This window comes from Pelodiscus sinensis, chromosome 2 (genome assembly GCF_052426305.1).
Source record: "Pelodiscus sinensis isolate ZL-2025 chromosome 2, ASM5242630v1, whole genome shotgun sequence".
Taxonomy (NCBI): Eukaryota; Metazoa; Chordata; order Testudines; family Trionychidae; genus Pelodiscus; species Pelodiscus sinensis.
The window spans coordinates 173,380,866-173,393,816 of record NC_143053.1 but is presented as its reverse complement, the minus strand read 5'-3'; the positions used below and the strand labels follow the sequence as shown (position 1 = coordinate 173,393,816).

At 42.9% G+C, this 12,951-nt stretch overlaps 1 protein-coding gene across 7 annotated transcripts in view; it reads left to right on the top strand.

Annotated features, from left to right (window-relative positions):
- Nucleotides 1–12,951, top strand: part of BMPER (BMP binding endothelial regulator) — a 212,129-nt gene that overhangs the window by 45,511 nt on the left and 153,667 nt on the right. For all 7 annotated transcript variants that reach the window (XR_012901885.2, XR_012901884.2, XM_075921755.2 and 4 more), the window contains 2 exons: nucleotides 2,662–2,752; nucleotides 3,653–3,735. Coding sequence is in view for 5 of the 7 variants with exons in the window: in XM_075921755.2 (XP_075777870.1) it covers nucleotides 2,662–2,752; nucleotides 3,653–3,735 (174 nt within the window). In the remaining 2 variants the exon portion in view is untranslated. The remainder of the gene's footprint in view (nucleotides 1–2,661; nucleotides 2,753–3,652; nucleotides 3,736–12,951) is intronic.

Genomic DNA, 12,951 nt, shown 5'->3' with positions numbered 1-12,951 from the left:
CAATTGTAACCAGCGGTAGCCCAACATTCAGAACAACAGGCTTACTTTATCTTAACAGCTGAGATTTTAAAACATTCCTGAATGAGCTAAGGCTGTAGAGAGAGACAAACTGGAAATATTTTTCTTTTCTCAGCAATCATTAGACCTTTAACAAAATAGGAGGTATTTGCTCGTGTGCATGCCTGTGTGTGTGACACACCCCAAAGTGGAATACTAATTAAAATTAGCTAACAACCCATCTCTTTTCCCTGAGCTACTGATTTGGTGACATAGTGGGCTGCATTTCCAGAGTTGCATGCAAAAAATTCACAAGAGTATTCATTTGCAGATACACAAATTGCATTTCTGTCCGCAAACCAGGTGACAAATAGATGTTTATGCTGTTTCCAGTTTTGTTCATACAAATGGATCTGTTCATGATCTTTTGGGGATGAAAATAGCTCTACTAAAAACCCTTACTAAGAATATCATTTTCTTTTGACCCAACATTGATGTCAGTGCTACCTTTAGAAGTAAGAGTAGATGACCAAGTATGAATATTCACCACAAATATTTTGAAGGGGGCTGAAAATATTCAAAGGGATCTTTATGGGTCCCTTTTGGTATCAGGTAGTTAAATTCTTGCTCGTTTTTTGCAAAGGCCCTCCTGCTGCATTAGTGATTTTTCACGGGCATCTAAAACTGGCTGTGTCCACAAAACCTCTTTATAGAGGAAAAGTAAAATGCATGCCTAGTTTTTAAAATTTGCATACATTGAGAATGTTCTGGGCTGCAATTGAACAAGTGCAACAGTAAATGTCTAAATGGCTGTCTGAATATCAAAAATGGAGAATTGGGTAATCCTATTTACCCCGTGTGCTCAGATTTGAAAATTATGCTTCCTGTGTTTACAAATATAAAATATGTTCATGAAAAACAGCCTTTTCATCTAGATACCATTCAGATACTCTCACCCAGATTAATTCATCAGGACTCTGGCTTCTTGAACAAGAAATGCAGGGAAATGATAATTTACTAGTACTTATCAGGAGGTGCATCTTAGATAAGAGGCTCCCATCTACTAAGTGAGTTAGATGCCTTTATCTCCTTTCTAAGCCCTTTTCCTCTGAGGGAAGTGTGTAGGAAATGCTTTGTGTCTGATCTGTTTAAATCAATGTTGCATGGAAAATTATTTCCAGTTTCCTATGGGTGAGGGGACTGATAAAGCAGAATTCCTTTTCCTAAGAAGGCATTTAGTTTTCCTACCTGATGCAATATAGGGCAAATTTCACAGCTGTAATCGGGGATATTCAAGTTCTCTTTTGAGTGTGGATTAATCAGAATCCTGATAGGCTGCAGATACAGAAAGAAAGGGGGATTTGATGTCACTACATTTTGCTATACAGGCAGTCCCCGACTTACGCGGATCCGACTTATGTCGGATCTGCACTTACGAACGGGGCTTTCTCGCCCTGGAGGTCGAGGTGGCGGATTGCTACCTGCGAGCTCCGGGGCGAGAAAGCCCCGTTCGTAAGCTGCTCCCGGTGCCCCTCGTCTGCTGGAGACCGTCTCCAGCAGACCAGGGGCACCGGGACTGAAGCCGCAGCAGCGGCGGGTTCACGCGCTTCTGAGGCTTTGCCAGAGCAAAGCCTCAGTGGCGCGGCACCCCGCTGCCACTGCGGCTCTGCTCCCCGTGTCCCTGGTCTGCTGGGGGGGGGCGCAGCTAGTGTGCCCCCCCCCAATAGACCAGGCTTTTGTTGTGGACCCTGGGGCAGAGGGTGGACCCTGTTGTGGACTGCTGCTGCGGCTTCAGTCCCGGTGCCCCTGGTCTGCTGGAGACCGTCCTCAGCAGACCAGGGGCACCGGGACTGAAGCCGCAGCCACGGCGGGGTCCCGCGCCTCTGAGACTTTGCCAGAGCAAAGCCTCAGAGACGCGGCACCCTGCTGCCGCTGCGGCTCTGCTCCCCGTGTCCCTGGTCTGCTGGGGGCGGGGGGCGCAGCTAGTGTGCCCCCCCCCAGCAGACCAGGCTTTTGTTGTGGACCCTGGGGCAGAACAGCTGGGGCACTGCCGATTGATCCTGCAGCGCCCCTCTGGGCACTACTGGACCAACCCGGCAGCACCCCAGCTGCTCTGCCCCAGGTCCTGATTCAGCCGCTGCTGGTCAGTTTCAGCAGTGGCTGAATCAGGACGCCTGGGGCAGAGCAGCTGGGGTGCTGCTGGGTTGGTCCAGTAGCGCCAAGGAGCGAGGAGCGGTGCTACTGGAGCAACCCAGCAGCACCCCAGCTGCTCTGCCCCAGGCGTACCCAAGTAAGCCGCCGCTGAAACTGACCAGCGCTGACTACAGGAAGCCGGAGGCAGAGTTGCTCTGCCCCAGGCTTCCTGGAATTAGCCGCTGATCAGTTTCAGCAGCAGCTGACTTGGGGACGCTTGGGGTTCTTAAGTTGAATCTGTATGTAAGTCAGAACTGGCGGTCAGTTTCAGCAGCGGCTGAATCTGGACGCCAGTTCCGACTTACATACAGATTCAACTTAAGAACAAACCTACAGTCCCTATCTTGTACGTAACCCGGGGACTGCCTGTATAGCATATATCATATCATTAACTGTGCACCTAGATTTTGTGGTTTTTCTTTTTGCTTATTATTATTGATTATATTTTTGGTATGCTTTGTTCTCTTTCAGGAAGGAGTGATGACAGAATCTGAGATGCAGTGTGTTGTTCATTGCAAAAACCCTTCTCAGCTGCCAGGAATGTGTTGCCCGACTTGTCCGGGTAAGATATTTGGGAGATTATACTCTTCATCTGAGCATAATATTTCTAGTTATTGGAATTGGGTAGATGTCCACTACAATGGAGGGATTAGGAAGAAAGTTACTGAAATGTGGACAAAGAAAATAGAACATATTGAGTGGTGTAAGAAATAGAGTGACTAGATTTTTTTTTTTGAACACCCAAACTGGGACATGTTTTTAATGGTGTTTAATAGGAAAAAAAGGTAGTATAGAAATGTGCTTAAGAAATTTAGAAGGCAACTTGACTAGTTTTTCATGTGTGTGGTATTCCAGAGGTTTTGGCAGCTGTGCAAGTCTGGCTGGGGTTTATGTTTTAGGGATAAATGCAGAGAAGGCAAATGGATTGGGGCCAGGAGTCACAAGTCGCAGTAGAAGTAGGAAGAGAGTCATTTGGGGAGTAGAAATATGGAGCTTATGTTGATTCTGCAGATGATTATTTAGGCTCAATGTATGATATGACTGGGTGATAATAAGAGATGGTTTGTAGGGTTGTTTTGTGGATAGTTTTGTCAAAATAGCCTTTCTTATAGGAACGTATAACTAGGAGAACATTGCTTCTTTAGTGGTGTATTTGGCATGGTATGTTTCATTTGCTATTATATCATTCCAGATGTAATGTGGATAAGCACAGTGGTAAAAAAATGAAATCTTCTATAAATAGGGAGTTGATTTATAATGGTAGTCCTGAGGCAATGTGGCACAAACTGTCTGCCATAAAGGACATTCTTTATGTAAATCTGTGAAAGCTCTCCTTCATCATCCTCCATTCTGGCACAAACCTGACTTTTTAGAGGTCCTAAGACTTACACAGGTTACATTTTGTTGTGGATGCATATAACTGAAAAGGAGAAGTCACACTTACCCAAACTCTGCTTTTCAGGTTGTATATTTGAAGGTAGACATTACCATGAAGGGAAGGAATTCCAGCCTGAAGGAAACAAATGCACCAAGTGTTCTTGTATTGTGAGTATTTCTCTCTGATATTGTAGCCACCAGTATGATCTTCAAAAGTCATCATCATCATCATCATTATTTGCAAAATTATATAAGGGAGGTGATATGAATACACATGCTTCACTCCTTTGATTTTTGGAGTTCAAGCTTTATTTGAAGATTTGACTTCACATTTACTCTTTATAGCACTACTTACTTTCACAAAGCAATATACTTTTCACAACTATGTGTAGTTGAGGAAAATAGAGCAATGTATTGGTGACCTGGGGATTTGATGTTCCAAATGGTGGGCTGGTTCTGAATGAGAGCCTTTTGTTTCTTGTTGAGATCAGGTTACAGGAAAATATGATAGTAAATGACATCTATTGGCCAACATCTATTTTATGTATGTGTCCTACTGATCTTGCATGAGGTTTCACATCAGAAGCACATGGCAAGGTGCATAAATGAATCCTGTGGGTTATGTTGCTTAATGAATGGTAGATGGCTAATAAAGTTCTCACCACCTTTACTTGCCTTTTATAGACTGGCTGATTCAGTTGGCATTGTGTTGGTGCAGCTCTCACCAGTGAACTAATTGGTTCAGCATAAGCCTTTTGAGGACTAAATATTAAGATGTGGTTTTGTACTTTTAGCATCCTAGGAATTGTCCCATTACAAAGACAATGATCTGAGTGTTTACATCTACAGTGAAACCTTTGTTATCTAGCACTCTGTTAACCAGTATCGTTGCCCGCAGCCATAATTCTGTCACATCTTCAGGTGCACAGGCCTGGCTTGGTTTACCATGATTGGCTTAACAATTTTTTTTATTTAAGAAGTACTAATAATCTTTAACTCAAAATAGAAATGTGAGACTAACTGCCTCACACTACAAAATTACCAATATTAAAAACTTGAGTTTTACTATTATTGTCCATTGGTTTTTCCTAGGTTGATGAAACCCTCAGATAACTGGAATTTTTAGATAACCAGAATGCCCTAATCCCCAAATGTGGCGGATAACACAGGTTTTACTGTACAATCATGTGAAGCCCCAGAATAGAGGTAACTTGGGAAGTTTGCAGATGTAAAAACTTCCCTCATATCCCACTGGATCCCTGACTGAAATGTCTAAACTTTTTTTCCAGCTCAGTGCTGGATCATCATTCTCATCATCTGCAGATGATAATGCTCCTGTGTATTGATTGACATCTTAGAAACAGTTAGATTTTATATAGTAGTGCTTTTTATTTTTGGGCCTCAATGAGGCTTACAAAGGTGGGTAAGTATCATTATCCCATTTAATATGGGGAAACTGAGATGTAGAATTTAAACAGCTTGCTCTGAATCACATAAGTCCATGTCAGAGCCAGGATTCAAACTTGGATCTCATGGCTTCTAATTCTATGTCCAAGTTCATTTCTTGGGGCTACCCTACAGCGGTTTTAGCTTGACACTTATGAAAGGGCGTACTTGGGCTCTTATCCTTGTCCTGCAATTTTGTGTATGATTAGCAATTGCATCCTTGTCTTGATGAGATTGTTCCCAAACGTCTTTAAGAGGCATATAAACTGATAAAGAATAAGAAGTCACCAGAATCCAATGGTATGTCCCAAAAGTTCTGAAGGAAATCCAGTATAAAACTTCAGGATTATTAAATGTGGTATGTTACCTGTTACTAAAATCAGCCTCTAAACCAAAGGACTGGTTTTAATACCATTTTTTTAAAGTAATTACAGTCCAACAACCCTAAAGTCAATACAGGCAAATTGATTGAAACTATAGTGAAGAACAGAATTATTAAATACTTAGGTGAACATAATATAATACAGATGAGTCAACACCACTTTTGGAAGGGAAATCTTGCTTCACAAATCTCTTAGAATTCTTTGAGGGAGTGAACAAACATGTGGACAAGAGCAATCCAGTGGATATTAGACTTTCAGAAAGCCTTCAACAAGGTCCTTCATGCAAACCCTTATGCAAATTAAGCAGTCATGGCATAAGAGGGAAGGTCCTCTCATGGATCAGTGACTGAAAAAAAGACAGGAAACAACGGTAGGAATAAATGATCAGTTTTCAAAATGAAGAGGGTAAATAGCAGAGTGCCCCCAAAGATCTGTACCGGGACCAGTACTGTTCAATATATTCATAAATGAGCTAAAAAAGGGGGTAAAGAATGAGTAGCAAAGTTTTCAGAGGTACAAAATTATTGAAGATACAAACCTCTTTTCTGGGTGTCCCTGAACCTTTGGCTGTCAGAAACTGGGACTGGATGAATGGGGTAGATTTCTTAAAAAATTGTTCAGTTCATTTCCTTGGAAGCATTGTCAACTATTGGAAGAGAGGATACTTAGCTAGATGGACCATTGGTCTGACCTAGTATCTGCTATTCATAAGTTCTTATGGTCTTACATTGAAATCAAACCTTAATACCACTTAGGAGAAAAGACATACTTCATTAAGTTGCTCTATAAGACTAGTAAAGTACAAGACTTGATTGCTAATATAACCATGGATGGGCAAAGTGTCAGCAATAATTACGTGACATGTGCTTTAAAGTTTCAACAGAGACAGACAATGACTTGTAGCACTTACGGCTGTCTTTTTTTTTTTTAAAGGAAAACTAAATGGTGTTTTAGAAATATCTTTTTCTAATGTTACTGCAAAGATGTAAAAACATTTGAAGGAAAAAGTCAGCTTCTAATCTGTGGAAGTGCTACTGAGTTATGACTAAATCATTGTTACTGTAATAAATTAGCATAGTCATAGACTTGTTTCAAGTTTTCATTTTTAAAATACATTGCATATATTCCACATAAGGCCTCTGAGGCTAGGTCTAGACTGTGGTGTTTTTGCGGAAAAAGCTACGCAAAGTACGTTCCACATTTTGCATAGCTTTTTCCGCCTTTTTTTTTTTTTGGAAGAGGCTTTTTGGGGCCACATGGTGGAAAAGCCTCCTCTTTCGGCAGAGCCACTATGCCTCGTGAAACAAGGTATACAGGCTCCCCAAAAGAATGTGTTTACTCTTTCGTGGAAAAAAAATAGAAGAGCAAATGTGTTCCTTGGACACTGGAAGTATCCTGTAACAACCCTGTGGTATAGACATAGCCTGAAATGCTAAGTGTCTTCTGTGAGGTGCTGAACATTCTCAGCTCCCAGATGTGGTCAATGGACTCTCCTTTCACTTGAAACTGTTTTATGCTTTTAGATTGGTGTGAGTTCATTGGCTTCACTGGGCTTTCTTCTGATTTCTACTAGCCCAAGTGACTGGGGAATTAGGTTTAATGGCAATTGAAGCTACTCAGTGCATGGCAGGAAGTGCTTAATATTTTATAAGATATGACCTGTAATGGTCTAACTTAATCCTTGGTATAAGTAGGTGCAGCCCCTCAAAGGGCAGTGGAATTATGCTTGCCCAGCATGCAGGTTTGGCTGTTAGGCTGTGTCTACACTACATGCCTCTGTCGGCAGAGGCATGTAGATTAGGGTTGTAGGCAAAGGTAAATGAAGCCGCGATTTAAATGATCGCGGCTTCATTTACATTTACATGGCTGCCGCGCTGAGCCGACAAACAGCTGATCAGCTGTTTGTCAGCTCGCCGCTAGTTTGGACGTTCCCCCTGTCGACATCAAAGCCCTTTGTCGGCAGCCCCGTTATTCCTCGTGGAATGAGGTTTACCGGGGCTGCCGACAAAGGGCTTTGATGTCGACAGGGGGAACGTCCAAACTAGCGGCGAGCTGACAAACAGCTGATCAGCTGTTTGTCGGCTCAGCGCGGCAGCCATGTAAATGTAAATGAAGCCGCGATCATTTAAATCGCGGCTTCATTTACCTTTGCTGAATAAACAAATCTACATGCCTCTGCCGACAGAGGCATGTACTGTAGACGTACCCTTAGTGACTGCCACTTTGACTTCATCAAACAGGGATCACATGTTACTCTGCATAATGAATTGCCAACACCCAGTTCTTTCTTTATCAAACCTCCTCTACTTCTAAAAACCCAAAATCCGCACAGCTGCACTGAGTGAGGTAAGATGTGACATTTGTCATGGGGAGAAAAGAGGTGGGAACCTAATGGATCAGATCCAAAGTCCATTTGTGTCCTGCCTCTGATACTGGCCTGCGCCAGCTACCTCAGGGAGGAGGTCAAAGAATCCTGCAAAGGTAGATGTAGGATAATATGCTCTTCAGAGAGGTCTCATTGTAGCCTCTAACAATTAGAGGTTGACTTAAACCGTGAACATGAGTTTTAATATCCATTTCGAAAAAGGCTGTAGTATTTCATTATCACTGCTGGATATTTTGCATCTTGCACACAGTAACAAGGCAGTGTTCTTTTGTAACTCATTGTTATCTCTCTTGCTTCCTCCCCACCCCAGTGACAGCTTCTTGCCTATTTTGTTTTCTTCAGAATTTGGGGCCATCTTACCTCCTATGTAATTTAAATTGGAGACAAACAATGGACCAGCTTAAGAACTCTGATAGCAGTTCTGGGTTTTTGCTTTAAAGAAGGGGTTTGTAGTGAATCTCTTATCTGAGCGGTCAGCGGATGTCTTATTTAAGATACCTATCTAGTCAGGCGATAGTATGGGAACAGGCTCATGAGTGATGTGCTGTAACATGTGAAGACTTTATTAGATGAAAGGTATTTCCTCACCCCTAATTAGATTTCTGCTGTCAAGTGAGATTGGAACTATTCCACATGGCTATTGGGGAGAGGAGAGGAAGTGGAAAAAAGTTTCTGCAATGCTATTTTTTTGTAGTGATGACAAAGGACTTGTGGATATAAACACCTTGTTATAGTCACATTTTAGTGTTAGACAAAACTAGGAACTAAGAACTTATCTGGCTAATGATTTATAGTGGTGGGTGCGGAATATAGGTTGTCATATCTGATCTATTAAATGGCCAGGGGATTAAAGTTAACTGTTAAAATTGGGAGAACAAGAATGAGCATCGTTTTCTCTGAAGGACAGTCTGCACACAGTAAACTTGTCAGCATAGGTTCTTTTGATATTATTTCCAAAAATCTATCTTACAATGTTAAGGTTGCAAATGTAAGCACTCCACAGTTAGGAAGATTCAGAATTTCTGCACTTCTTCCCTCCATGAAGTGGTGCAGTTCAGTGCTGTTTACAACAGAAGTCTGCCTAGTGAATATGGCAGAAGATCCAAAAATCATAAGAAAGGGTAATTATGACTTATCTATTTATGTGAGTTTAGGGCCTGAGAATAGTTCCAGAATGATTGCACTAGAGACTGAAGTACCGTTTTTATTTGCACAGCATGTACAATGTAGACCATGGCTGAGCAATCTTTTTCACACTTAAGTTTGCACTAGACTGAGTCTGCTTTTATGCTTGTAAAGGTAGTTCAGTCACTAAGGATTTTCAATCCTTATCCTGTCTGCTGAGCTCACTAATAAGACTCACCCTTAGTACCATTTATCTTGCTAGCTATTCACAACTTGAAACTGGACCAAAACCTCCTGTTGTTGATGTATATAGAAGTATGATGATACCTCGTTATCTGTCTAAAATTGGAAGTTCAGAAACTCAGGTTGGAATGACTACAGTTGAGGATATTGACATCCTATTACAGAAAATAATAGATGACGTAATTGGTCAAAAGATAATAGGTCCTCTGATATCCAAGTGACTTGGGAAATAACATCCACTCTCATGGGATGTGGATGGGGCACACGGCAGAAATGACAATTGGTAGAGATGGGATCAAGATATAGTTACACTGCAAGATATTCCAGGATCAGGCTTTAACATCTGCCCATGATTTTGAATGTAATACAGGTTGAACCTCTCTAGTTCAGGACTCTCTGGTCTGGCAACATCTGTGGTCTGGCATGATTTTAGTGAGTCAGATGCGTCTCTAATCAAATACTAGCTAATAACTTTTGGGTCACTGTTGAGCCAGACTGTATTGAGAGTAGTGACATGGAGTCCAAAGACTCTATATTCTTTTACCACTTCACTGAGATATTTAATCCTTAGGATGAGTAAGGTTTCTTCCTGAAAAAGAAAATGTATCACCACTCTGTTGCTTGTCATGAGTAAGTCATCTGGAAGTGAGTCAGTTTCTCTAGGGAAATGTATTGTACCTGAAAGATGGCCAAGTTAATGTGCATCACTTTTCACGTTAGACTGAAACCCATTTGGTGTACTGTAATCCATCTGTCTAGCATTAGCCCACATTTCCTGATTTACATCAGTGGTGTGTTTTGGAGATGACCTCTATATTTCTCCCCTCAATAAGCACCTAATTAAGTGAAGGACTGGTGACTTTAATCTGCTGTTTCTCAAGTTCTACTTCTACAAGACTGAGAGGGAGTTCCTGCTCACATAGTGAAAAAAGTTGGCTTACATGTTTTCTTTCTTACAGCCTGTATTAAAATAGGCAAACTCTAATTATCGTAAGTGTCTTTTCTTTTGAAGTAGCACTTAAAAAAAAAGGCTGGGAGAAGGCTTGGCAAGAAAGTGACTGTGTGAGAGAAATTTCTCCATGGTTACCATTATCTTTTAATGGTAGTATTCCAAACTCATAACTAGGTCCTTTTGATTGCAGAAGCACTCATATACCAGTGTTACCCCGACTCTAGGCTTTGTGAGCTCTGGCATGTGAGGTATGTGGAGGTATGAGGTACTGCCATGCTGAGAGAGGGCAGGGCTGTTGAGTAGCTTCAGATGAGGACCAGTTTTACATGAAATATCCAGCTGAGGGTGAGAGGTAATAGATTACCCCATAAGGAAAACAACTTGAGGCTGGATTACTGCATTGTTCACATGGCTGAATGTTGTACTACTGAACTGGGAGAAATGGGAAATAGGTATGCTCTATGAAATTCACAGGGAAGCAGTTACTGATGTCGGTCTTCTGGAAAACACACTTGCGCTATTTGTTTCCACTCAGGTATATTTCACATCTGCAATACTAACCTGCTAAGTCAGTCTTCTGAAGTGATTAGAAACAAATTGAGTTTAAGTGTGTTAAATTGTTTAAACCCGGACACAGGAAATGGAGCCTCTAAGGAACAGAATGTAAAACTGGCCTGAACCCAAACCTCATTTGTGCATGTGAAATTTTTTCATGCTATTGCATAACCTACCAGCTATAGAATTTGCTCCTGATTTGCATGTGTAAATATGAGTTTGTGCAGGAAATGTGTGCCATTTATGTTCATGGAATGTTTGTGTGCAAAAATGGCGTGAAGAAACCTGTGCACAAAGAAATGGACGTTGCACTGAGGAAAATTTGGTTCTAAACCAATGAGTAGGCCATATATATAATATTTTAGACACACATTTTCTGTTAATAGCTGATTTATAAAGTGCAGTGATATCACTAAGTACTTGGATTTTACAAATGTTGAGAGGTACTGAAAAGTGATTTCTCCCCCACCCCCGCCCCCGCCCTAAAAACTGAACTTGGAGGACAGGTATTCCTAGAGTTTGCAGACGTAGTGTATATAACTCCACCTTTCAATTAACCCCTATTTGGTGGAATCTGACTCTAATGTTGATCGTATTGCAATTGTGCTTAAGTCCATTGTTGGTTGTTCCATTCATTGGGCGTGTTCTGATGCAGTTTCATATTGCCTGGATCTTTGAACTCAGGGCCAGTGTACAAGCACAGAGTAGGGGTTTGAGCTTTGGTTGGACATATTCCTGAAGGTTTCATCGGATGACATAATCCTTAATTAAAGATGAATCTTTAACCCTGGAGACTCCAGGACAATCCTGGAGGGCTGGCAACCATTGGGACAGAGGGCTTAGTACAGAAGCGGGAAAGAGATCAGCTGGGCTTTTGGTAAGAGTACTATATTGCATTTCTCATGGATGGGAAGTGAAGTATAAAAAGATTTATCTAGAAGAATGAAAATGAAGAACAATGAGCACTGATACACATTTGAAAGGATTTACAGGGAAGGCAGGCCTTACTCAGGAAAGATAGTGTGAGACACGCAGGGGCTACAGGCAGTCCCTGGGTTACGTACAAGATAGGGACTGTAGGTTTGTTCTTAAGTTGAATCTGTATGTAAGTCGGAACTGGCATCCAGATTCAGCTGCTGAATCTGGACACCAGTTCTGACTTACATACAGATTCAACTTAAGAACCCCAGGCGTCCCCAAGTCAGCTGCTGCTGAAACTGATCAGCGGCTGATTCCAGGAAGCCTGGGGCAGAGCAACTCTGCCTCGGGCTTCCTGTAGTCAGCCGCTGGTCAGTTTCAGCAGCGGCTAACTTGGGGACGCCTGGGGTAGAGCAGCTTGGGTGCTGCTGGGTTGGTCCAGTAGCGCGGCCGCTCCTCGGCGCTACTGGACCAACCCAGCAGCACCCTAGCTGCTCTGCCCCAGGCGTCCTGATTCAGCCACTGCTGAAACTGATCAGCAGCGGCTGAATCAGGACTCCTGGGGCTGAGCAGCTGGGGTGCTGCCGGGTTGGTCCAGTAGCGCCAAGGAGCAGTGCTGCGGGACCAATTGGCAGCGCCCCACCTGCTCTACCACAGGCCCCGGGCTTTGCTCCACATCTCCCTGGTCTGCTGGGGGGGGCACTAGCTCCCCCCCCAGCAGACCAGGGAGACGCTGAGCAAAGCCGCGCAGGACCCGGCCCGACCCGCGGCGCTTCCAGCTGATCTGGAAGCGGCCGCGGGTCCAGCCCCGGGTCCTCCGTCGCTTTGTTCCCCGTCTCCCTGGTCTGCTGGCTCCCGCAGCAGACCAGGGAGACGGGGAGCAGCTTTTCTCGCCCCGGAGGAGGCGGGCGGCGGGACCAGGCGTCCCGCCGCTCGAGTCCTCCGGGGCGAGAAAATCCCCATTCGTAACTGCGGATCCGACATAAGTCGGATCCGCGTAACTCGGGGACTACCTGTATTTCAGACCTTGTGTAGCATCCTAGATACACACTTGCAGTTGCAAGTTTATTTTTCTAGATAGCTTCATAAGGGATCCACTCATGAGAGCTACCTATGATGGTTAAAGAGGACTCAATACAGAGCAACCTGCAGGATCACGGTCTTCATGTGCATTAACAGCAAATCATTGCCCCTCCCCCCCCAAAAAAATAAAAATAAAATAAACCAAAACAACCAACCCTTCAGACAGTGGGCTGGAGACTATTTCTCCTTGTTTATACATTTTTTTATTCAAGAAACTTAGAAAAAATGAATTCCTCTTTGAAGACTGTATACTGTATGTGCCAAGTCTGAAATTGTAAATCCACTTAATTTTG